This window comes from Epinephelus fuscoguttatus, linkage group LG21, assembly GCF_011397635.1.
Source record: "Epinephelus fuscoguttatus linkage group LG21, E.fuscoguttatus.final_Chr_v1".
NCBI lineage: Eukaryota > Metazoa > Chordata > Actinopteri > Perciformes > Serranidae > Epinephelus > Epinephelus fuscoguttatus.
Window position 1 is genome coordinate 1,046,564 of NC_064772.1, and position 27,794 is coordinate 1,074,357.

Sequence of the window (27,794 nt, forward strand, 5' to 3'; positions counted from 1 at the left end):
AGAAGTTAACTATTTAAAAGTAATATTATATTATTTGCTGTTCTGCTCAGTACCTACATATCTTGTTAACAACTCTTGAATAACGTCACAATTCATGTCTCTTAAAAAATGATATAAGCTGACATGTAGTTACCAGCAGTGGTAGATGAAGTACCTATTAGAATGTTACTTGAGTAAAAGTAAAAATTAAATTTACTTTACTTGACTATCAAAAGTATTTTTCTGATATATGTAGGGATGTCCCGATCCGATATTCGGATTATTATTATTATTATTATTATTTTTCAGAGAGTCCGATCCAGGTTTTCCGGCCAGCCCAGCGCTCCGTGATTCAAGCAGTCCGTTCCAGTGATCCGCTCCAGGTCTTACTATCAATCCACCAGGCAAGCATGCAGACGGCAGACACACGGAGGGTAGGAAGAGTAGCGGTCAATTTAGTTAACTGACTATTTGTTTTCTGCTCTGTTTTTTGAGAGTGATATGTGTATTTGGTTTACACTCTTACTGTTTAAGTAAAGAGCACTGATGGCTAGGGGTGTAAGGGTACACAAAAATCACGGTTCAGTACGTACATCGGTACACAAGTCACGGTTCTTTTTTTTTTCGGTACAGTAATGAAAAAAATAGACAATTATTAAATATCTTTTACTTATTGGTAACCTTATTAAAACATACCACCACAGCAGTTAACTCTTTTTACCCAATTTTTGAATGAAAGAAATATATATATAAAATTCTGCTTTTTCACATTGTTTAAATGAAAATAGGAATATAAAAGTGAAAAATAAAATCCTCCTGTTTTTTTAACACATTTTTTGAATGAAAAATATAAATATAAATTTCTGCTTGAACAGTTTCACTCAAATAAAATAAAAAGTATAGTGCAGCTGGTCAGCTTCAAAGCCTGCTCAGATTCCGTTTTACTAGGAACTTACTTATAGGGATGTAACGATTCACTCAACTCACGATTCGATTTGGTTCACGATTTTTTTGTTCACGATACGATTTTCTCACGATTTTTTTTATTGTAAAAATGAGCTACAGACAAATTATGACCAAATAAAATTATCTTTTATTCGTAGCAAAAACATCTTAGAGGTGCTTTCTTTACAGAAACTCTGTAAAACAGTTTGTGTCCTCTTATAAAAAGTGCAACTTGCATGGTCATCTTAAACAATATCTCCTTTTTTTGGAAACAATCTCACAAATAACAGATTATCGCAGAGCGATTAAACTGGTGTACTGGTAATTCAGTAACTTAAATAACAAAAGATTATACAATCTTGACCAAAAAAGAGGTCCTTTCTTTACAGAAACACTGTTAAAACACTGTTTTTGTGTCTTATAAAAAAGTGCAACTGAAGTAGTTATTCACTGAAGTAGTTATTCACATAAATAACAAAGAATAACTGGATTTTTAAAAACAAATCCCACATCAAAATAATAATATCAAAACTCTCTTCAAATAAACTAAGACTGGCTTGTGTAGCTTGAAACTTTCAGGTTTCTCTTGTGGAAAATCAACATGTCAACATTCTCAGGCCGTAGCTGAGATCTCTGTGAGGTTACAACATCCCCTGCGGTCGAAAAGACCCTTTCACTCAGGACAGAGGTGGCTGGTGTGGTGAGGTAGGCCTTTGCTAGAGGTGAAAGCAGTGGGTAAAACTTACTGTTCTCCTTCCACCATTTCAGTGGGCTGCTTGTGAGGGAAATAGACATTTCACTTCTGTACCTGACAATTTCTGCCTCAATTCCACACATGTGATTGGTCTGTGCTGTCCCTACACTTTCTGTGAAAGTCCCTGCTAGGAGATCTTCCAATGCAGTCTTTTTGAGAGGTGGTTGTTGAAGGTCTGCATCCACCATGTCTGCCTGGTCAGCAGGCAGCTCTGCTGCATGTGTAGAGACACCGGTGTCTGTTACACCTCCAGTTTCCTCCACTGGGGAATTGGTCTGTAAACAGCAAGACAAGAACTTATTAATATATGTATTATATTATTCATATGCACAATTAAAAAATAATATATGTATACTGTATATCTGTTTAATAATATAAAGGCAAATAATTGTGCAGGAGAGGAAAACAATCCCAAAGATCTTATACAAAATCCAATACAAAATCACTAAAACAGATCAACCAATGGAAAAAGAAAAAAAAAAGGAAAAGAAGCAGAAAGGGGAAAGAGACAAGGAAAAACACAGGAAAAACGAGACAACAACAAGGACAAAGATCAGTATGAAAATAAGTATGACACACAGACCTGGCCTTAATGCAAAAGCAACACTAGTACTACTATTAATTAAGTAAAATAAGTACCTGGTTGTACATCTGCACAGCTTTCTCCTTCACCCTCTGGAACACACCCTTCAGTAAGATGAGGTAGAGAGCGGAATCTGGGGTCTAAGGCAGTGCAGTCCAGCAGATGGTTGTCCCCAGGCCCAGTGTATCTGTCTGATAAACTGTTGAAGATTGCTTTCTTCATCATGCTCACAGTGGTGGAGTCCTCTTCCACAGGCAACATGCTCTGCTCAATTGTGCTTTAAGGGCACAATTAGAGACACTGTTGGGTTTTGTTCATCACTTAGCACGGTGGTCACTGTCTTTAAAGGTTTGAGAAGTTTCATGATGTCCTCTGCATCACGGATGTCCAAGTTGTCCAGTGTGTCGATCTCGCGGGCGTTGCGACAGACTTCGGGGCTAAGCAAAGCAGCAGCCACAGCCGGTTGCAGGTCGAGATACCGTTGCAGCATGTCCAGGCTGCTATTCCAGCGTGTTGTAACGTCCACAATTAGCTTGTGCTCATTGATGTCCGGGCCGAGCAGTAGTTTTTGCTTCGCAGCCAACACAGCAGTGGCTGTTGGGCTCCTGTGGAAGAAGTTCACAATCCGCCGGATGCGACCCAGCAAGCGCGAGACGCGCGGCACACTCAAACCAGCCTGGATGGCTAAATTTAAAGTGTGGGCGAAACACTTGATGTGCGGTGCCAGCCCGGCTTCCCTCACTGCCACATCCATATTTCTCGCGTTGTCGGTGACTACTGCGATGCCTTGTTGTTGCCTTGCCAGCTGCCATTCCGCCACCGCCTCCTTTAGCACTTCGGCTATGTTAGCCCCCGTATGTGACTCCAAAAGAGGTCGCATCTGAAGCACAAAGCCAGCCAACTCCCACTCCGCATTGATCACATGAGCAGTTATAGTGATATAACTCTGCGTGGCTCTAGATGTCCACCCGTCGGTTGTGATAGACACAGTATCAGCCTCCCGGAGAATCTCAACCACATCAGCTCTTACCTCCTGGTAGAGTTTTGGCACCACCACCTGGCTGAAGTGCTGTCGTGACGGGATGCGGTATCTTGGCTCTAGCGTGTTCACCAACAGCCGAAAGCCCTCGTTTTCAACAACGGAAAACGGCCTCAAATCTTTTCCAATAAAATAACCAATTGCCTTGGTGATTTCTTGCGCTCTTGCGTTGTGATGAGGGAGAGGAGCTGCAAAGCCTCCCGTCAGGGTGGTTTGCCCCCTCGGCAATTTTCGCTGAGGTGGCGTAACTTTACTTTGCTTCTCACTGTGGTGGCGGCTAATATGCTGCTGCATGTTGCTCGTGTTGCCGTTATATGGTAGCAGTCTTCTGCAATATTTACATGCTGTTTTGGTTTTGTCTGTCCATTTCTCACCGGTTGTCTTTGTGTATATGGGGAATCCAAAATGCTGCCACACAGGTGACTTAAGACCGCGCTGTGCATCCTCTATGACAAAGTCGCTGCCTTCTGTCGCCATTTCTTCCCTCGTTCTGTGCCCGTACCTGCGTAGTGACGTAAGTCACATGACTTGAATGAGTCACCAACCAGTGACTTTTTTTAAAGATAACGTGACCTATTAAAAAAAAAGGAACATATCCTACTTCTCTCCTATTCGCAAATCGATTCATTTTTTCTGTCAACCGGTGCGAATCGTCACGCATTTGTATCGATTTTAAATCGAGTCACGATGCATCGTTACATCCCTACTTACTTAGCTTTCCCACTTTGTTAAAGTGCAGTAAACAAAACATGCTTATATCTAAAGTGCAGCTTAAACAATTTTACTCAACTCCAATGGCGTTGGTTATTTCTTTAGCGCAATGGTCAGGGAAACGCTCTTTCTTTTTAAACGACGACATCATAGTTTGCACCAGATTGCTTTTTCTAGTCGTGCCGGTTAACGTTCAAACTCGGGTGGTGTCGCTTTAGATGCGTTAGCATGTTAGACTTGTTTCCAAGTACATACCCGACCGCTGTTCTGCAGTGTCGGCACACTGCTTTTGTCTTGTCCACTTGTTTATTTCCATCTTTGTATTTTACCCTGAAACCAAAGTAGGGATGCACCGAAATGAAAATTTGTGGCCGAAGCTGAAGCCGAATATTATTAAACGGTTGGCCAAATACCGAGTACTGAATACCAAATATCACTGTTTAGTTTTTCATTAGTTTTTGCAGATGAACCCCCTCCAGATTAGTGTTGTTACGGTACCAAAATTGGGACCCGCTGTGCGATACCAATGAAAATATCATGGTTCTGAGTAGTATCACGATACCACAGTGAAAATGAGGCAGATGTGCCTTTTGTCATTTATGAAAAGATAAATCACTTTTCTATAATACATCAAAGATATTTCAATGGAATAAATTACTTATAGGAATAGGGGGGATCAAAATAAAATAAATAAATAAAATAAAAATCAACCAGCCACCTTCCTCCCCTGACAGTCCCTTCATAAGTAATGAACAGTCCCTAAAGTGCGGTGAGGTTTGTGGACCGTTACTGCCACAAAGAGAGAAATGTGAAAGGCTCGTTTCTCCTCTGACACATCACATACCTGTGTTAGGCTGGCTCGACTGTTCAGGTACTTCTGGGCAGTCATGACACCAAGAAGAGGATATTATTGGAACCGACTTCTCTGTCGCCCAGTAAGCCAAAGGCCGCCGTATTTGACAGGAATGCATTAACGTTACTGTCTGTGTCTGTGACCCCCGTTCAACCCACAATCGGTGGGATTCGCCTTTCATTTCTGCTGCTGGTTGAAATCTGTAGGCTGCTCACACAGCGTGCTGAATGATTTAAGCCTATTTTGCTCGCTCAAAACTATTATTAGTCGCAAATGCAAGTGCTGTGACGGACGGATCGCCACACTACCTACATTTTATTCCGCCCGTCACGGCACGCTGTTTGATTGCATTATCAATCCGCTATTATTCGGCCTTGCTTTTAACTTATTCCACCGAATACCGAATGTGTGTCTTTTTGCAATATTTGGCTGAATATATTCGGCTACCGGTTAACTAGATATTTTAAATGGTTCGGCTCGCAAAAACGGAATTAAAATAAAACAAAATAAAATAAAATAATATCCTGCGCCCAATAATTCGGTACAGGGTCGTGCCGAACCGAAAGTCGCGTACTGAACGGTTCGACACAAATACATGTACCGTTACGGCCCTACTGATGGCATTGTTTTGGGCACAATTAGTGAAACTGGAGCCATGGATGGACTATTGCTTGTTCAAACAGGCTGGCACTGACATTACTAAAATAACTGAAAAGGAAAGGCTGCATTGTTTGTTAAATGTCAACAATGTCTTGTGGTATTCATCTATTTTTTATTTATTAGGGGGCCAAAGCACAAGTGTGTGGAGTCTTGCTGCTATTTTAATTTCAATGTTAGACATTTTAAAGATTTCTTGTGCTGATTTATTTTCTATTTAAGGGGCCAAAGCAGCCAAAGCAAACCAGCTATATTTTTTATTTAATGTTAATGTTCAAGTTTAAAGTTTGTTTATTTAACCCTGTTAACAATGAACGGGTCAGTTTCTCATACCAACTGTTGTGGATCATTCTAACTAACCCGATTAAGTAGTTGTTCTTGTTAGAGTAATATCGCTTGATCAAACCTTTTCTAACATGACTGACAACAAAATAAGTGAATATGTATAATTCGCGCTTGGATCGGATTGGTATCGGTATCGGCCAAACCTCAAGGCTGTAATATCGTTATCGGATCAGAAGTGAAAAAGCTGGATCGGGACATCCCTAATTATATGTAATTAAGAATTAAAAATACAAGTAAATGTTGCTAATTAAAAGCAAGCGGTCAAAATTCTGAGGATTCTGACGTTTATTTCTTCATGACATGTAAACCTTAAATGAAAGGTAAGTCACACTTGAGGGAAAACAAGGTCTTCTTCACAACTTAAATGATTTATAGACCAAAATGCTCTTTTTTTCTTCCCTCACATTAATTCATTTGTCCATTCGTCCCTTCTGCCTTACCTTTTGGGTAATAACGAAGATGCTTAGGGGAAATGTATTGAAGTAAAAGTATCATTTTATTTAGGAAATGTAGTGGAGTAAAAGCAAAAGTTGAAAGAAATGTAAAAACTCAAGTAAAGTACAGATACTTTCAAAAAATACTTAGGTACTGTAATGGGATATTATTACTTTGTTACCTTACAACACTGGTTATCAGATAGGCCTAGTTTTTACTCTCAGATGTCAAAATTAGTATTGTCCTCAAAAATCAGAAAGCATCAATCAGAATGTACTTTTTGCAGCTGGCTCTCAAGTAAACTAGTTCTGAAACTTCTAGTTATTCTAATTAGTAAGTAGAAAAAGTAATTAGAGATTATTTCGTGGTTCCATCATTACAAACTTGTGCAGATAAAATGGAGACAGGCTAAAGTTTTGGGAGACATGTGTACAACAATTCACAACACATCTATAATATTTCCATTTAATTAAATTGTGCACCTTAGAAAAAATATGGTATCTTGGATTTTAATTATTTCGATGTGATTCAGACGATATATGTAATCATTATTCATGCACATCATCATACAGCTTCAGTAATGTGCAAGTGCACATGCAGAAACAGAATATTGCATTAACAAACAATGTGGAATGGAATGTGTTTTGTGTTTCTTAACTTTAAGAACATTTAAAGGGAATATCATGAAAAGTCGCAGAACACCAACCATTTGCGGATTACAGCTTCAGAAATAGGACATAGTTGCTTTTCTCCCTTTCATATGGTTATGGATGAAACACTTTGCCTAAATACCTTGGGTTTGAAGGTTTAAAGATGTCATTTCTGGGCTCTGAGAACTGAGGGTAGGGATTTGCCATTTGTCATTTTATTTAAATAAAAATGAAGTTATCAATAAATTAAAAGATAATTAGTCAGTGTAATACTTTACCTGTGTTTTTTCATTGCCATCACAAAAAGATTAGATAACTTGGCTTCATTTTTATGCCTTGGCGCTGGTGATAGCTGCACCTGGAGGCATTTTGGTTTTGGGTTGCTCGTTTGTCCATATGTTTCTCCATACATCCATCCATCCCATTCTCATGAACGTGATACCTCAAGACACCTTGAGGGAAATTCTTCAAATTTGGCACAAACATCCACTTGGACACAACGATGAACTGATTAGAATTTGGAGGTCAAAGGTCACTGTGACTTCAAAAAACAGTTTTTTTGGCCATAGCTTAATAATTCATACAGTGATAATGACAAAAGTTCAAACAAAAGTCTCATAGGAAAAATGATGAAGTGATGATATTTTATAACCAAAAGGTCAAAGTTGAGCTTTGCTGTGACATCATAATGTTCTGCAAAAACACTTATTTTGCAGAACATGATAACTCGGGAAGAAAAGGGGAGACATTTGGTCAGATACCGAATTAATGACCCTAATCTTGAATCTGTGGTGATGGTATAGATCTGTGCTGCCAGGTTGAAGATGTGTTTGAAGCGTCAGTGTTTTAGAATATGTTGCTTCTTTGCAGCAGCATCCATATTTGAAGCACTGTCAACTGTCCATGGCCACACATGAGTCTGGACAGACACTGACTGTGTTTACAAGGTCTTTAGTATCCCGGTTTTGAGGCTTATCCCGGTTTTGAGCATATCCGGGATATGATGTTTACATGGAACACAGAGAAACCCGGTTATTCATATCCCTGTATACATGATAAATACCAGTAACCCGTTTTCTGATCACTGCATCCTATCTGCGCAGGCGTGTGTTACATCTTTTACGTCTTTTGTTTACAACAGATTGAGCGGGAAATGTGATATATTTATTATATTTAGAAGTAAAACAAAAATGACACCTCTGTGGCTTCTAGCGGGCTTAGCATTAGTAAACACTCACGTTGCATTACAGCTATGGCTCATCCACTTCATCTTCAGCAATGGGAGGAGAGAGCGACAACAAATATTGAATACGTCACCAACTTTGATAGGTATTTGGTAGAGCTTAGATCGGGCCCAAAAAATCCAGCTCGTTATGCACATTGTGCACGTTATGTCCGGGACCGGCCCGGCCCGTCCAATTAACTGTAATTATGGACCCGAGCCCGATTTAAACCCGACATTTTTCAATAAGTTGGCTGTTATAATTAAGAGTATTAAACCACAAGTCTTGTTATTTGAATGACAGAAACATAGGATCTTAATGAATGGCGCAACACGGAAGCATGATTATGTAATAAAACAGGTGTTTATTTTAGGATCCAGGTGGTGAAGGGCTGTGAATAAATATTGTAAAAAAAATTGGACATTTCTATGCAAATGATTCTCACTGATAAACAAGGTCTAATTCACTAACTGGCTAATAGCCACACGCAGTTTGAGTGAAGTAAATAACGTGTTTAAAGCTGGTGCAAACTGGGCGCTCCTCTGTGGAAGCCTCTCGCCCAGACTTTCCAGTGATCGTGGCAGCAGTGATCGTCTGTTAAATCAGTCTGTAAATAATATTTTGACATTATTAGGCCGGGCGCGCAGAGAATCTCAAGCTCTAGTATTCGGCTGTCACTGCCACCACGCAGTACAAGGCAACAGTGGATGAAAATACGTAGCTGTGACTGGTGGGATAGGATCGTTCTCATGGAGTTTACAGATTCAGAGTAGAGAGAAAACTTCAGAATGAGTAGGGCATCCTTCAGCCGGCTGTGTGACGTAGTTGAACCATTCATGAAACCGGGATAAGGCGTATACATGCTCCAGTATCCCGGCTTATATTGGAGTACTCCAGGTGGCAAAACCGGGCTTCTTGAAACCGGGAAAAGGGCATAACCCGGTTTCTGAATTCGGGATATGGTGTTTACATGCACAAACACAAAAATGGGATACTTAAAAAAACCCAATCAAAACCGGGATACTAAAGACCTTGTAAACACAGTCACTGATAAACTGTAACTGAAACTTGACAGTTTCACTGAGGCATACAACTGCAAGACAGACCTCATTTAAATTTTAAAGTATCTTTGGGCATTTTATGATGTCATCAGAGGAATTACAGTAGGGAGATAACATGAAATAAGGGAAGACATGGGAAATGACATAGTACTTGGTCAGCACCATAAACTCAAAGCCACTAGGAAGTCCCTCATTTCTTTTAATTTTTACTGCTAAGCAAACTATGTTCCATTGAAAAATCTATGTTTTATTATTTATAGGCTAGCTGTATTTTTATTGTAAATCCATCTGATCCCACAATAATCCCAATTTATTATCTCAATGTTTCTCTGGGGATCAATTAAGTTTTTGTAATTAAAATAACAAAGTGGTTAGTTCTCCATATAATCCCCTTCCATGAACAACAAAGAGATAAAATCATTTGTCTTTATATTCATGTAGTGGTGCATCAGCTGACAGTTTTCATGCATTGGTTTCAGTTTTTCGAATGATCAGTAACACTTTCTGTAGCTTCAGTTTTATTTTTTTCCATATTTGAAAGATGACTTCATCACAAGATATCTGCTGATTTTATTCAGATATAAATAATGAAAATAGTATAATTACACGGTATGTTTAAGTCATTCATCACAGTAACATGTGATGAGTGACTTGTAATAAGTACACACCATCACAATGTGCAAAAACTGAACCTGTTTATACTGTCCATTTGTACACAGATCCGAATGGATAAAAATGCACGAAAAGTTCGGAGTCAGGACGTGAACCCATGCATCGATGTAAGCTTTGCGACTCTGTGCCAAAACATGGGACTGCTGCTGGAATGTGACAGTGTCTCTGAGTTTCTAATCCTGTTTCCTTGTTTGAATTTCTTCTCTTTTTCAGGAGAGTGATGCCTCCCAGAAGTGTTTGGATGCCTCAAACTATGATAAGAGCATGTGTTCAGCCTATTTCCAGAGATACAAAAACTGCAGGAAATACTGGGTGAGTGTATGTTTCCAGCTTCAAAGAGAACAAACTGACAGGAAAAAGCAGTCAGAGATCTTTAAAAGCAAGCATAACTGCCCCTGTTTTCTTCTGATTTAGGAATAAAAAAAGTTATCAAATTTAAATATTGAAACTCACTTTGTGAAAATTGCACTTCCATAAAGCTGTCGGGCTTACAAGAGCCAGATTTAGTAAAGTTGTCAAAATGGAAAAAGCAGTGGTAGAGATATCTTTACTTTGAAACCTCTGTCAGACATGCACCTTGTCACATAAATGTGATGATAATTTTATAATATTAATAATAATAATAATAATAATAATGATAATAATAATACATTTTACTTGGAGGTGCCTTTCACGTCACCCAAGGTCGCCTTACAGAGCATAGAGGATAAAAGACATTGTTAAAACAAAACATCAACATAAAAAGTGTAGTGCACAGTGTCCAGTTAGAGTGAATATGCCAGTTTGAACAGGTGGGTTTTGAGTTGGGATTTGAATGATGTGATGGAGTCTGACTGTCTTATGTGGGGGGGGTTCCAGAGTCTGCAGCTGAAGGCTTGGGCACCCATGGTACTGAGGCGTGAGGTGGGAATGGTGAGGAGACCAGCAGAGGTTGAGTGGATGGTGCGGGAGGGGGTGTATTTATTTATATATTTAATTATTTATTTATTATTTATTTAATTTAATTATATATTAATTATTTATTTAATTTATAGTTAAATAAACAGGAATTATTAACAAACATAAACATAAATAAATATATATGTATATATATATATATATATATCGTACTCGTACTCGTCGTCCTCCGCTTATCCGGGTCCGGGTCGCGGGGGCAGCAGCCTCAGCAAGGAAGCCCAGACAGTCCTCTCCCCAGCCACTTCCATCAGCTCTTCCGCGGGAACCCCGAGGCGTTCCCAGGCCAGCCGGGTGATGTAGTCCCTCCAGCGTGTCCTGGGGCGGCCCCGAGGTCTCCTCCCGGTTGGACATGCCCGAAACACCTCCCAAGGGAGGCGTCCGGAAGGCATCCTTACCAGATGCCCAAACCACCTCAGCTGGCTCCTCTCGATGTGGAGGAGCAGCGGCTCTACTCCGAGTCCCTCCCGAATGTCTGAGCTCCTCACCCTATCCCTAAGGCTGAGCCCATCCACCCTGCGGAGGAAACTCATTTCGGCCGCTTGTATTCGCAATCTCATTCTTTCGGTCACTACCCAGAGCTCGTGACCATAGGTGAGGGTTGGAACGTAGATCGACCGGTAAATCGAGAGCTTTGCTTTCTGGCTAAGCTCCCTTTTCACCACAACGGACCGGTTAAGCGCCCGCATCACTGCTGACGCCGCCCCAATCCACCTGTCAATCTCCCGCTCCATCCTACCCTCACTCGTGAACAAGATCCCGAGATACTTAAACTCCTCCACCTGAGGAAGGACCTCCCCCCTGACCTGGAGTGGGCAATCCACCCTTTTCTGGCTGAGGACCATGGCCTCGGACTTGGAGGTGCTGATTCTCATCCCAGCCACTTCACACTCGGCTGCGAACCGCCCCAGTGAGAGCTGGAGGTCACTGTTCGATGGAGCTAGGAGGACCACGTCATCCGCAAAAAGCAGGGACGAGATTCTCCCATCACCGAACCTGACACCCTCCACCACTTGGCTGCGCCTAGAAATTCTGTCCATAAAAGTTATGAACAGAACCGGTGACAAAGGGCAGCCCTGGTGGAGTCCAACCCTCACCGGGAACAGGTCCGACTTACTGCCAGCCACACGAACCAGACTCATGCTCCTTCGATACAGGGACTGGATGGCCCTTAGCAAGGGGCCACCCACCCCATACTCCCGGAGCACCCCCCACAGGATGCCCCTGGGGACACGGTCGTAAGCCTTCTCCAAATCCACAAAACACATGTGGACTGGTTGGGCGAACTGCCAGCACCCTGGCGAGGGTAAAGAGCTGGTCCACGGTTCCGCGTCCGGGACGAAAACCACATTGCTCCTCCTCGATCCGAGGTTCAACTATCGACCGGACCCTCTTCTCCAGCACCCTGGAGTAGACCTTACCGGGTAGGCTGAGGAGTGTGATCCCCCTGTAGTTGGAACACACCCTCTGGTCCCCTTTCTTGAAAATGGGGACCACCCCGGTCTGCCACTCCAGAGGCACTGCCCCCGATGTCCACGCAATGCTGCAGAGGCGTGTCAGCCAAGACAGCCCTACAACATCCAGAGCCTTGAGATATCCGGGACGAATCTCATCCACCCCCGGGGCTCCGCTGCCTCGGAGTTGTTTCACCACCTCGGCGACTTCTGCCCCAGAAATTGGACGACCTGCCCCTGAGACCCCCGTCTCTGTTTCCTCACTGGAATATGTGTTGGTGGGATTGAGGAGCTCCTCAAAGTATTCCTTCCACCGCCCGACAATGTCCCCAGTTGACGTCAGCAGCTCCCTGCCCCCACTGTAAACAGTGTGAGCAAGTTGCCGCCTTCCCCCCCTGAGGCGCCGGACGGTTTGCCAGAACCTCTTTGGAGCCGATCGATGGTCTTCCTCCATGGCCTCACCGAACTCCTCCCACGCCCGAGTTTTTGCCTCCACGACTGCCGCCGCTGTGCTGTCTTCCGGAGACCCACAGACCAACCATGCCCTGTAGGCCTCCTTCTTCAGCCTGACGGCTCCCCTCACCTCTGGTGTCCACCAGCGGGTTCGGGGATTACCGCCGCGACTGGCACCAGTGGCCTTGCAGCCACAGCTCGCGACCGCCGCCTCAACAATGGCAGAGTGGAACAAGGCCCATTCGGACTCAATGTCCCCCTCCGCCCTCGGGACGTGGTCGAAGCTCTCCCGGAGGTGGGAGTTGAAGATCATCTGGACAGGTTCTTCCACCAGGCGTTCCCAGCAGACCCTCACTGTTCGTTTGGGCCTGCCAGGTCTGCGCGTCGTCTTCCCCCACCATCTGATCCAACTCACCACCAGGTGGTGATCAGTTGACAGCTCTGCTCCTCTCTTCACCCGAGTGTCCAGAACATATGGCCGCAGGTCAAATGATACGACTACAAAGTCGATCATTGACCTGCGACCAGGCTGTCCTGGTGCCACGTGCACCAATGGACATCCTTATGTTTGAACATGGTGCTAGTTATGGCCAAACTGCGACCCGCACAGAAGTCCAATAACTGAACACCACTCGGGTTCAGATCGGGCAGGCCGTTCCTCCCAATCACGCCCCTCCAGGTCCCGCTGTCATTGCCCACGTGAGCGTTGAAGTCCACCAGCAGAACAATGGAGTCCCCGGTTGGGGCACTGTCCAGCACCTGTCCCAGGGACTCCAAAAAGGGTGGGTACTCTGAACTGTTGTTCGGTGCATAAGCACAGACAACAGTCAGGACCCGTTCCCCGACCCGAAGGCGCAGGGAAGCAACCCTTTCGTCCACTGGGGTTAACCCCAACGTACAGGCAGAGAGTCTGGGGGCTATCAGAAAGCCCACCCCGGCCCTCCGCCTCTCACCCGGAGCAACTCCAGCGAAGGAGAGAGTCCAACCCCTCTCAAGGACTAGGGTTCCAGAGCCGGAACTATGTGTCGAGGTGAGGCCGACTATATCTAGCCGGTAGCGCTCAGCCTCTTCCACAAGCTCCGGCTCCTTCCCTGCCAGAGAGGTGACATTCCATGTCCCAAGAGCCAACTTCTGTAACCGAGGATCGGACCGCCAAGGCCCCCGCCTTGGTCTGCTGCCCAATCCACATTGCACCGAACCCTTCTGGATCCCTCTACGGGTGGTGGGCCTGCAGGGGGACAAGCCCATGTAGCCGGTTCGGGCTGGGCCCGGCCGGACCCCATGGGCGAAGGCCCGACCACCAGGTGCTCGCCCACGGGCCCCAACCCCAGGCCTGGCTACAGGGCGGGGCCCCGGTAACCCTCTGGGCCGGGTACACGTATCCTTGATCATAACCATCATGAAGGGTCTTTTGAACCGTTCTTTGTCTGACCCTTCGCCCAGAACCAATCTGCCATGGGAAACCCTACCAGGGGCAAAATGCCCCCGACAGCATAGCTCCTAGGGTCATTAGGGCACTCAAACTCCTCCACCACGATAAGGTGACGGTTCTCGGAGGATACATACATACATAGAGTACAGGCCAAAAGTTTGGACACACCTTCTCATTCAATGCGTTTTCTTTATTTTCATGATTATTTACATTGTAGATTCTCACTGAAGGCATCAAAACTATGAATGAACACATGTGGAGTTATATACTTAACAAAAAAAGGTGAAATAACTGAAAACATGTTTTATATTCTAGTTTCTTCAAAATAGCCACCCTTTGCTCTGATTACTGCTTTGCACACTCTTGGCATTCTCTCCATGAGCTTCAAGAGGTAGTCACCTGAAATGGTTTCCACTTCACAGGTGTGCCTTATCAGGGTTAATTAGTGGAATTTCTTGCTTTATCAATGGGGTTGGGACCATCAGTTGTGTTGTGCAGAAGTCAGGTTAATACACAGCCGACAGCCCTATTGGACAACTGTTAAAATTCATTTTATGGCAAGAACCAATCAGCTAACTAAAGAAAAACCAGTGGCCATCATTACTTTAAGAAATGAAGGTCAGTCAGTCCGGATAATTGCAAAAACTTTAAATGTGTCCCCAAGTGGAGTCGCAAAAACCATCAAGCGCTACAACGAAACTGGCACACATGAGGACCGACCCAGGAAAGGAAGACCAAGAGTCACCTCTGCTTCTGAGGATAAGTTCATCCGAGTCACCAGCCTCAGAAATCGCAAGTTAACAGCAGCTCAGATCAGAGACCAGATGAATGCCACACAGAGTTCTAGCAGCAGACCCATCTCTAGAACAACTGTTAAGAGGAGACTGCACGAATCAGGCCGTCATGGTCAAATAGCTGCTAGGAAACCACTGCTAAGGAGAGGCAACAAGCAGAAGAGATTTGTTTGGGCCAAGAAACACAAGGAATGGACATTAGACCAGTGGAAATCTGTGCTTTGGTCTGATGAGTCCAAATTTGAGATCTTTGGTTCCAACCGCCGTGTCTTTGTGAGACGCAGAAAAGGTGAACGGATGGATTCCACATTCCTGGTTCCCACTGTGAAGCATGGAGGAGGAGGTGTGATGGTGTGGGGGTGTTTTGCTGGTGACACTGTTGGGGATTTATTCAAAATTGAAGGCACACTGAACCAGCATGGCTACCACAGCATCCTGCAGCGACATGCCATCCCATCTGCTTTGCGTTTAGTTGGACGATCATTTCTTTTTCAACAGGACAATGACCCCAAACACACCTCCAGGCTGTGTAAGGGCTATTTGACCAAGAAGGAGAGTGATGGAGTGCTGCGGCAGATGACCTGGCCTCCACAGTCACCGGACCTGAACCCAATCGAGATGGTTTGGGGTGAGCTGGACCGCAGAGTGAAGGCAAAGGGGCCAACAAGTGCTAAACACCTCTTGGAACTCCTTCAAGACTGTTGGAAAACCATTTCAGGTGACTACCTCTTGGAGCTCATGGAGAGAATGCCAAGAGTGTGCAAAGCAGTAATCAGAGCAAAGGGTGGCTATTTTGAAGAAACTAGAATATAAAACATGTTTTCAGTTATTTCACCTTTTTTGTTAAGTACATAACTCCACATGTGTTCATTCATAGTTTTGATGCCTTCAGTGAGAATTTACAATGTAAATAGTCATGAAAATAAAGAAAACGCATTGAATGAGAAGGTGTGTCCAAACTTTTGGCCTGTACTGTGTATATATATATATATATATATATATATATGTATGTATATATATATATATATATGTATGTATGTGTATATATATATATATATATATATATATATATATATATATATATATTTGTTTCTCTGTATCTTTATATATATATATATATATATATATATATATATATATATATACACACACATATATTTATATATATATATATATGTATGTATATATATATATATATATATATATATATATATATATATATAGATATATATATATACACACACATATACACACATATATATATATATATATATATATATATATATATATATACATATATTGTAAACTGAACAAGATTATTTACACAAACAGAATATATACAGTCGGGATGAATGGGGTTATTGCACAAGTTAAATTAGATAATTGCAGTGTGTGAAAAAGTCTCAGGGCCACTCAGAGGGAGGAGTTGTACAGTTTGATGGCCACAGGCAGGAATGATTTCCTGTGACGCTCAGTGGTACATCTTGGTGGTATGAGTCTCCCACTGAAAGTACTCTTGTGCCTGACCAGCACATGGTGGAGTGGGTGTGAGACATTGTCCAAGATAGTTCGTAGCTTAGACAGCATCCTCCTCTCTGACACCACCATCAGAGAGTCACACTCCGTTCCCACAATGTCACTGGCCTTGCGGATCCCTCAGCCTGCTGCCCCAGTACACAACAGCATAGAGGATAGCACTGGCCACCACAGACTCATAGAAAATCCTGAGCATAGTCCGGCAGATGTTGAAGGACCTCAGTCGCCTCAGAAAATAGAGACGGCTCTGGCCCTTTCTGTAGAGAGCGTTAGTGTTCTTAACCCAGTCCAGTTTATTGTCAGTGTGTACCCCCAGGTACTTATAGTCCTCTACAATGTCCACACTGACCCCCTGGATGGAAACAGGGGTCACCGGTGTCTTGGTCCTCCTCAGATCCACAGCTAGTTCCTTTGTCTTTGCCACGTTGAGCTGCAGATGGTTCTGCTCACACCATGTGACAAAGTTATCCACAACAGCCCTGTACTCATCCTCATCACCCTTGGTGATACATCCAACTATAGCAGAGTCATCAGAAAACTTCTGAAGATGGCAGGTCTCAGTGCAATAGCTGAAGTCCGTGGTGTAGAGGGTGAAGATGAAGGGAGAGAGGACAGTCCCCTGTGGGGCCCCGGTATTGCTGACCACTCTGTCTGACACACAGCGTTGCAAGCACACATACTGTGGTCTGCCAGGTAAGTAGTCTATAATCCAGGACACCAGGGGGGCATCCACCTGCATTGCTGTCAGCTTGTCACCCAGTAGAGCTGGACGTATGGTGTTGAACGCGCTAGAAAAGTCAAAAAACATGACCCTCACAGTGCTCGTCAGCTTATCCAAATGGGCGTAGACACGGTTGAGCAGGTAAATGATGGCATCCTCAACTCCAGGTCGGGGCTGATAGGCGAACTGGAGGGGGTCCAAAAGTGCCTTGACCATGGGCCAGAGCTGCTCCAAGACGAGTCTCTCCAGGGTCTTCATGATGTGGGAGGTCAGTGCCGTGGGTCTGTAGTCCTTGGAGCCACTGGGACTTGACGTCTTTGGCACAGGAACGAGGCAGGATGTTTTCAACAGCAAGGGAACCCTCTGGAGACTCAGGCTCATGTTGAAGACATGCTAAAGTACTCCACATAGCTGGGGGGCACAGGCTTTGAGCACCCTGGAGCTGACACCATCAGGGCCTGCAGCCTTATTTGAGTGGAATCTCTTCAGCTGTCTTCTCACATGGTCAGCAGTGAAGCACATTGTGGAGGTGACGACACGTGGGGGAGGGGTGTAGTCCTCATGATGGAGAGAGCAGTCAGTCTGGCCACGGGGGGACGAGATGTGAGGAGGAGGAGGAGGAGGGGGGGTCAAGCTGGAGGGTGTTGAGGTGTGAGAGGGAGGAGTGGGGGAGGAGGGCGGAGTGGGAGATGGTTGACCAAGACAGGCAGCAGAAGAGTCGGGGGGGGGGGGGCTGTCCACGCTGCCTTCAACTCCTCTGTGGTTGTTGGTCCTGAAGCCAGTGATGGTCCTCATTCCACTCCAGACCTCTCTCATGTTGTTCTACTGGAGTTTCCTCTCCAGCTTCCTCCTGTACCTCTCTCCTTAGCCTCCCTGATCTTCATCTTCAGCTTCCCCTGTATTGTTCTCACCTCCTCCCTGTTACCAGCTCTGAAGGCCCTCTTCTTTGAGTTGAGGATGGCTTTGATGTCCTTTGTTACCCACAGTTTGTTATTTGGGTAACAATGGACAGTCGTGGCTGGGACAGTGGAGTCCACACAGAAGCTGATGTAGTCCGTGATGCATTCTGTGAGCCCGTCAATGTCCTCCCCATGTGGCTCACAGAGTGCCTGCCAGTCTGTCACACCAAAACAGCCCTGCAGTGTCTCATAAGCCTCCTCCGACCATCTCCTCACTGTCCTCATGGTCGCAGGCTGGCTCTTGACTAGTGGTACATAGCAGGGGTTGAGGTGCACCAGGTTGTGGTCTGACCTACCCAGAGGGGGGAGGGGTGGGGGCATCTTTGGCATTTGCATACAGCAATTCCAGTGTTCTTTCCTCTCTGGTAGGGCAGCTCACATACTGTGTAAATGTGGGTAATGCTGTTGCGATGGTGACGTGGGTGGGAGATGGTGTTGAATGCTGTGCTGAGGTCCAGGAGGATGAGAATGGTGAGTAGTGAGTAATTGGAAGGGTTCGTGGAGGTTGTTTGTGTCGATGTGGGACTGTAGTTGTGCGGCAACCACCCTTTCAAGTGTTATGGAGATGAAGGGAAGGTTGGAGATGGGCCGGTAGAAGTTAAGGTCAGCTGGGTCAGCACTGGGTTTTTTCAGGATGGGTGTGATGGCAGCCAGTTTGAGAGTGGGGGGTACAATGCCAGTGGTGAGGGAGGAGTTAATTATGTTGGTGATCATGGGGGAAATGGATGGCAGACAGGCTTTGACGAGGGAGGTGGGAAGAGGAACAAGCTGACAGGTGGTGGTTTTGGCTTTACGGATGAGTTCAGAGATGGTGTGTTCTTCGGGTTGGGACTTGTTAGGATTTTAACGATTCCGATTCCTTACCGATTCCTTCTTAACGGTCCAATTCCTTACCGATTCCTCTTACCGCTTCCTACATTATATTCGTTATACTTGCTATACTTAAAAAAGTATATAATAAACAATACGGATGCACCGAAATGAAAATTTGTGGCTGAAGCCGAATATTAATAAACGCTTGGCCGAATACCGAGTACCAAATACCACATATCATTGTTTAGTTTTTCATTAGTTTTTGCAGATGAACCCCCTCCAGATTAGTGTTGTCACGGTACCAAAATTGGGACCCACTGTGCGATACCAATGAAAATAGCATGGTTCTGAGTAGTATCACGATACCAAGCGAAAATGAGGCAGATGTGCCTTTTGTCATTTATGAAAAGATAAATCACTTTTCTATAATACATTAATGATATTTCAATGGAATAAATTACTTAATGACTTATTCATACTTCAAAAACAGCATCAATAAGTGATTAACATAGGGGGGAATCAAAATAAAATAAATAAATAAAATAAAAAATCAACCAGCCACCCTCTTCCCCTGACAGTCCCTTCATAAGTGATGAACAGTCCCTAAAGTGCGGTGAGGTTTGTGGGCCGTTACTGACACAAAGACAGAAATGTGAAAGGCTTGTTTCTCCTCTGACACATCACATACCTGTGTTCGGCTGGCTCGGCTGTTCAGATACTTCTGGGCAGTCATGACACCAAGAAGAGGATATTATTGGAGCTCACTTCTCTGTCGCCCGGTAAGCCGATGGCCGCCGTATTTGACAGGAATACATTACTGTCTGTGTCTGTGACCCCCGTTCAACCCACAACCGATGGGATTCGCCTTTCGTTTCTGCTGCTGGTTGAAATCTGTAGGCTGCTCGCACAGCGTGCTGAATGATTTAAGCCTATTTTGCTCGCTCAAAACTATTTTTAGTCGCAAATGCGAGTGCCGTGACGGATGGATCGGCACACTGCCGACATTTTATTCCGTCCGTCACGGCACGCCGTTTGATTGCGTTATCATAACATGCCGCTATTATTCGGCCTTGCTTTTAACTTATTCCACCGAATGTGTGTTTTTTGCAATATTCGGACGAATATATTCGGTTACCGAATATTCGGTGCATCCCTAATAAACACAAATGCAATCATACAAATCCAAAACCTTTATTCTAACTGTTGCACAGTACAATTCAATGAAAATACACATTTGTGTGTGGTGTGTATTTCAGATTTAGAGCTTGTATCATCTCTCTGAGAATATATAACAACAAAAAGTGATTCTCTGATTTCTACAGTAACACTATTACCTCAAATTAACCACAACAATGTAATAAAAAATACTTATATGCATTCGTGCTTGGGCACTGTTATTTACGTGACAGCACCTGAACAGAACACACACACACATTGGCTGTTTGTTTCTACCGCTCCCCTCGCTGGAAACGGACCTCCCACTGCCAGCCTCCGCCTTGATTAAACGCTTAAAATTAAATAAAAGAGGGAGACAGGTGTCTCCTATTTTATCTTATTTTGTTATATTTCTACCGCTCCCCTCGCTGGAAGCGTCGGACCTCCCACCGCCCGCTCCTGCCGCCCACTCCTGTCTCAAACACGGAGGTCTCCCTCTCCGCTGAACACCCAGCGCACGCCCGGCCTGTTAAATAGCCTGTAACCATGACAACTGTGTGACACAAACTCAGTGCTATAGTGATTAGATAATGTTGGGCTCGGTCAGGTTCGGACAGAAATATGCGGCCGTGCCGCACTCTAATGGAAATGCATGTGACGTTTTTGTTGTTGTTTTTTTTTACAATCTAGGAATCGTTTGCAGGAACCGTTACGCCAAATGTGGTGGAACCGGTTCCAGAACTGGAACTTTGGACCCGGTTCCAAAAAAGAATCCCAACCCTATGTGTTCTGTTGCCGGGGTGAAGTCGGTGAAGGAGCTGATGAGAGTTTGGCCAGTGGTGATCATCCAGGGTGGGTCATTTGAGGAGGTGCAAGATGAGGCCAGTTGTTGGTGAATGGTGTTGATTTTGGAGCTGAAGAAGTCCAGGAAAGTAGTGGAAATGTCTGGAGGGAGGGTTTTAGGAGGCTGAAGTAGGTGGCTGACTTTTGAGAAGAGGACACTGTTGTGACCTGTACTGGTGTTGATGAGGTTGTAGTAGTATGAAGATTTGGCAGTGGTGAGGGCGTTCTTGTAGTGGTGAAGGTGGTCCGAAGACATTTGGCTGTGTACAGTGAATCCGCTCTTTTTGTACAGTCGCTCTAGTCGACGGCCTGTGGCTTTGAGCTGGCGGAGGTCAGGGGTGAACCAGGGAGCAGTGTGTGTGAATGAAACTGAGCGGATTTTCAGGGGAGCCAGGGTGGTGAGGGACGAGGAGAGACAGTTGTTACAATGAGTCACCAGGCCACCAGGGGAGGAGGCTGGGAGAGGGCTGGGGTAGGAGCTGATCAGGGTGGAGAGATCTGTGGTGTTGATGTGTTTGATGTTTCGGAAGGAGATGGTCCGTTGTTCTTTGGCTTTGTGTAGTTGGGTGTGAATGTCAAAAAGTACAGCTTTGTGGTCAGAAATGGGGAAGTCGGTGACAGCAAGGTTAGTGGGAGTGATGTCAGTGCAGCAGATTAAGTCCAGTATGTGGCCTTTGTTATGGGTTGGGAGGTTGACATGTTGTGTGATGCCGAGACAGTCCAGGAGTGATGTGAAGTCATTTGCAAAGATACTGGATGGGTCGTCAATGTGGATGTTGAAATTGCCAAGGAGGATAACAGTGGGGGACATTGCACATACAGATGTTGGTAGTGATGAGAATTCATTGAGGAAAACAGTGGAGGGTTTTGGTGGTCTGTAGATGTAACAATGATAGTGGGTTTGGGGCCTGTGAGTTTTACAGCTAAACATTCAAATGAGGAGTGATGAGGGACAGTGACAGCAGTGGATTTGATGTTATCACGGTGAAGGAGACTGAGGCTGCAAAGGCTGAAACTTCAATATGCAGAGACACAAATATAATGCAAACACTGTAATACAAGTTTCAATTATCATTTGTGATGGACAGAAGAAAATAAATAAGTTAATACACTTTGAAATACCTTGAACAAGCCAGTTTAAAGTTGTAGAGAAGATTCTTCTCATATCACTTTTTAAAAAGACTCTTTCCCTTGGTTGCAGGTGACATACAACCAATTGAAAGAATGACAAAAAACCATTACCTCAACAGATACAAGAGGCCAGTAATGTTATTTATGCACAGGTCTATTTTTGAAAACCCACACCCGCTCAGTACCAGAACCAACCAGTTACCCGTCATAATGTCTAAGTCAAAGCCGCACTGCCTGCACCAGTCCGTACCCTTTAATAAAAGTCCTGCGACCCAACCCACACCCATGATTAAGCACACACAGGCTACAGTCAAGCTGTGTTCTCCATTCTTGAATTACAAATCCAGCAGAAAAAAAAAGTGTCTCTCACTGGCTGCGCTCGGTGCTGGGAGGATGAAAACATTGTGCACAATCACTGCCAGGTTAGGAATCATTTAAGCATGCTCCTTCCACCACCATAAAACCTCAGAAGGATCCTCCTTGGGTGTCTTGAACTCAGTGTAGGCTGCCACCTCATAATTGGGCTGCAAAGTTTGATGGCTGGAGTCCTCGACGTTGGTGATGAATGTGACGACAGGGTCAAAGGTTCAGCTTCTGTCAATGACTTTCAAAATAAAAGGAATTACAGCTTGATATTATCAATTTAGATGTCAAAATATTACACATATACTGCACATCTTTTTCATTTGTTTTATTCTGAAAAATAAAAAACATATTTTTGTTGTCACCTGCTCCCCATCCGCATGTAGTTCATTTTTACCCGATGGCAAACATTTCCGATAACTCAAGCATTGTAACATCCAAAACTCAAAATGAACTGAAAAAAAAAACTGATGTAATCATTTCTAAAAACATTGTGAATTTTGGAAATGATTACATCAAAAAAAAATTTTTAGTTCATTTTGAGTTTTGGATGTTACAATGCTTGAGTTATCGGAAATGTTTGCCTCAAACACGCTTCAAACCATATCCATATCCATATGACGTTTATTCTTTAAATTTTTCACTGTGGTCACACTCCAGCTGTCTGCATTCCCAGGGAGGCACACACCTGCACTGACAAACAACACCATCAATTATAATCATTAAAGAAAGCTGACTTAATAAAAAAATAAAACAAACTAACTTATTTAAACCAACCAGTCACCTAGCCTTTGTATGTATGTATGTTATATCTTCAAATGCACTGTTTAAGTTCAAGTTCCAAAATAGTTTTATTTAAATTAGTTATTCTATAAATGTTATTTAGTCCAGGGACCAAGGCAGATTTTGGTATCACTTAAAGGAACCAAACAGTTTTGGTATTTTTGACTTCCTCTATGTTTATAGTTTACATTTTGGTATGATAGACCTGCCTATGTAGTAGCTTAATAAAAATTTTTGGATGATCTTTGGGTCCTCCCCAAAATTGACCCCACTTGCTCCTTTCTGCAGCACACTTGCTCCTGCACACTACATACTATTTCATACATAAGACACTTAGTTCAAAAATGAAATCTCAGGGTACCATTGGGAAAACAAATCTATTCAAAATACAACACACATTAGTTAATTGAAAATACTTAGACACACACCTGAAAATACTTACTTACAAAACTGAACACCAATCAGCCAGCTACAAAAAGGCCTCAGTTAAGCCATTTTGAGAACTTTGCAAGCATGGAGGCAGGGAGAGCTAGAGGCAGAGGAAGAGGAAGACAGAGAGAGAGAGAGGAGGACATGGTCGAAGAGGCCATGCAAGGACCATTATTTCGGATGACATAAGAGCAACTTTGGTGGACCATGTCATAAACCATGGCCTGACCATGAGGGAAGCTGGGCAGAGACTCCACCCTAATCTAAGCCGTTTCACAGTTTCATCCATAATAAGGACATTCCGACTGGAAAACAGGTATGTCTTCAGCTCTCTACACTACTCAGACTATATCTAGAGTATTTACAGTACTGTACCATATCACATTACCATATCACATGTACTGTATTGCAGGGTGGCTAATGCTCCTTTTCAAACAAAAGTGGTAGTTTTGTGAAACATACCGTGATAACGTGTTGAGATGTTTCAGTACTGTGTATGGTAAATACAGTAAAGTACAGTTATATACAGTACTGTAAAAAAGAAGCAAACAATAACAATTTGTGGTTGCATTTTTCTACAGAATGGCTAGAAGGCCTACTGGGGATGGATGCCAACGCCTGTTCACCCAACAGCAGGAACTTGCCATAGTGAACCTTGTCAGAGCAAACAATGCAATCCGTCTCCACCAGCTACAGCAACAAATACTTGCAGATCAGCAAATCGAGTAAGCATTACCACTATCAGACGCATCTTGGTAAAGCACAACATGACCATAAAGCAATTGTACAGGGTCCCATTTGAGATTGGGTGGGTGGGTGCAGTCCAGTAACAGCTGAATATGTACCACTGGATCAGTACCACATAGATACACTCAGAAAGCTACACAGGTACCTGTGTGGTGGGGTGGGGCGGTTCTGTATGTGTAGTAGTGTAGTTGTGTACTTTGAGTAAAGCCATCCACAATATGTATTTTTTTGTTACAGAGAATCTTGGACATGGATGGAGCTTCCCAGCCTCATGAATGTATTTACATTGACGAGGCTGGATTCAACCTTAGCAAAAACAAGCGACGGGGACGTAATATAATTGGCCAAAGGGCAATTGAGCACGCCCCGGGGCAGCACGGGGGAAATATCACATTGTGTGCCGCCATAAGTCTTCGAGGGCTACTGCACCATCATGCCAAACTGGGTCCCTATAATGCACAACACATAATCACATTTCTAGATGCATTTTATGATGCAGTTGTACAGGATAGACCAGAGCAGCCCAGGTTTGTTGTTGTCTGGGATAATGTTAGTTTCCATCGGGCTGCTCTTGTCCAGAACTGGTTCACCAACCATGATCAATTTGAAGTTGTGTACTTACCCCCTTACTCGCCATTTCTAAATCCTATAGAGGAATTCTTTTCCGCTTGGAGATGGCACGTATATGACCGCCAACCACATGCCCGTATGCCTCTTCTGCAGCCATTGGAACAGGCCTGCGGAGACACTGAGGTAAGGTCAATCCAGGGATGGATTCGGCACACAAGGGGATATTTTCCCCGATGCTTAGCGAGAGAAGACATTGCTTGTGATGTTGATGACATCCTGTGGCCAGACCCCAACAGACAGCAGGATCCATAAGCCCACTTGCGCACAATTGTGTTTTTCTGTGTTTACAGTAGTGTATTGTTTGTTTTATTTTTGTTTTATTTTTGCTTTAATTGAATTTACTGTACTGTAAAATACACTACTGTAATGTAATGATTTTGAATTGAGTATTTCATTTTTTGGTTGTTGTGAAAACGTGCCTTGTGTGGAACTGAATAAAAACAGTGAAAACGAAAGACTGCAGTGTTTTATATAAAGTAGACTAGTGTGTTGCTGCTGATCTGAAAGTGTATTCATATGATGCAAGTGGGTATCATTTTGTCATCAGAGTGACATTTTGACAAAGGATTGTTAGGTTTTGATAGCAGAGTTTCAATTTGACATAGATGTGAATGGTTTCTTTCCTAGTGTTGTGTCTTATTTGTTTGTGTGTAGAGTTTTGACACAATGAGCCAAGTTTTGCAAAACATGTTCAAGCAATGGGCAAAAACTGTAACAAAATTGGTGCATATTTAAATAAAATATTTCAGAAAATTTGTAGTACAAAAAATACTTGTCTTAATATGAGTGATGAACTGGGCAAGTTACATGGGGATATCTATTAGTTAATTTTTCGCCCTATTTGTAGTGTTTTGCCTACATGGGTGTAAATTTGCTTACATAGTGATAACTATAAATAAGCTACTAGATAGACAGGGCTATCATACCAAAATATAAACTAGAGAGTGATAAAAATGCCAAAATTGTTTGGTCCCCGTGGATGATAGGGGCCTACCAAGTTGTGAAAACGATCCCTTTAGCCCCTGGACTAATAGGGCCCCATTCTATTTGTCTGTTTGAAGTTCTGGCTGCACTAGTTACCTGTCAGGGGCTGGTGACATCAGATGGTGAGGTGAATAATCTAATAACCTAGTTTTATGATAAGATGACATTGTTTGGCACATATAAATGCAGTTTTGGGGTGATTGGCTTATTTACATTAATAATGGCAAACACATATATGTCCATGTCCACCTGTAATTCATGTGTGTTTAGGTGTATACATTTTTTTAAAAGGAGCAAGGTACTGATGAAATCCTAGCTGCACTGTGTGCAGCAACTGTCTGTGAACATTCAGTCCAAATTTGGTGACATTCTGATAATTATTTCCCAAGATTCATGTGATAAGGCAGACACTGTCCCTTTTGGAAAAGCCTCAATTTTGACTATTTTCAATTCTGGGGAGGACCCAAAGATCATCCAAAAAATTTTATTAAGCTACTACATAGGCAGGTTTATCATACCAAAATGTAAACTAGAGACATAGAGGAAGTCAAAAATACCAGAATTGTTTGGTCCCTTTAAGTGAAAATTTGTGAAAATTAGCCCCATGGCCCCTGGACTAATTCTAGTGTAACCGCTGCATCTGCTTCCAGTCTATCTTTTGTAAGTAGTGCTAGTAACTAGTGATATGTAAAGTATTTTTGAGTGTATACCAACTAAGCATTTTGTGTTTGTTTCCTTGTAGCACAACATAATGCTGCAGAGGAGAAGAGACGGTGTGAGACCTGACATGCCCACTGCTGCAGAGAGGCAGGAGATGCTCACTGCTATCGGAGGCAAACCTTACTGAGAGTCAGCAGGGTCACACGGACACTGTGAAGAGCAGTGGGCCCAAGCCAGTACATTCTGATGATGCCACCACATTGCATTGGCCAGGTGTATACTGTGATGCAAGGCCTGACCTGTCACAGAGACAAGATACAAGATTCTTTGTTGAGGTTTATTAATAATATGACATCAGCTGTTACAGCTTGAAAAAGTTAAAGAGCTTTTGAAGATTTTTTGTTTTGGTTTAAAGTAAAAAGTCCTGTACATGTATTATTATGGTATCACTAATCTGATTTTTCACTGAAGTCACACCTGCTGAGATCCTGTTATGTGTTGTTGTCATCATGAATATTCAAGGAGACATGACTGAACCCACGGGTTCAAATATATGATCTGTTTCAAGGACTACTTCATCTATGAAATCTAAAGCAAGCTGGGCACTAACTCAACTTACCGACATGGTGAAGTGTGCACATTGTGATGGGCATCTATCATCTGTCTGTCCTTAATAAAAATTAATTATTTAGGTTTATTTGCCACCCCTTTCTGTTTCTGTAGATCATACTTCTTGTGATGTTTTGTTTTTGTTTAATCCTCATACATGAATTCTGTCCTGTGTTATTCTAAGTGTGACTCCATTACACCTCACTGTCAGTATCACCAAAGTGCTGTCAGAGAATCAATTAACGATGTGTTTTTAGGTTGATGACCATTGCGCCAGGCCAGTTAAACACATTTGTTTCCGATCTCTTATATTGGAAACGGATATGTGAACCTATCCTTTAAAACAACAAACAAGAACTGTCAAAATGTGTCAGTATTTTTCTGTAATCATTTATTTATTGTAAAGAATCAAGTTATTAAGCATTGTTGTCATGTAC

General features: G+C 43.3%; 1 protein-coding gene across 3 annotated transcripts in view; it reads left to right on the forward strand.

Annotated features, from left to right (window-relative positions):
- chchd7 (coiled-coil-helix-coiled-coil-helix domain containing 7) overlaps positions 1–27,445 on the forward strand; it is a 37,207-nt gene extending 9,762 nt beyond the window's left edge. Inside the window, exons 2-5 of one of the 3 annotated variants that reach the window (XM_049565847.1) lie at positions 289–413; positions 9,955–10,014; positions 10,121–10,219; positions 26,831–27,445. In XM_049565847.1, coding sequence (XP_049421804.1) covers positions 390–413; positions 9,955–10,014; positions 10,121–10,219; positions 26,831–26,935 — 288 coding nt within the window. In that variant the 5' untranslated portion in view covers positions 289–389 and the 3' untranslated portion in view covers positions 26,936–27,445. The remainder of the gene's footprint in view (positions 1–288; positions 414–9,954; positions 10,015–10,120; positions 10,220–26,830) is intronic. The other 2 variants (XM_049565848.1, XM_049565849.1) reach the window with 2 other exon arrangements.
- Positions 27,446–27,794: the final 349 nt, after the last annotated feature.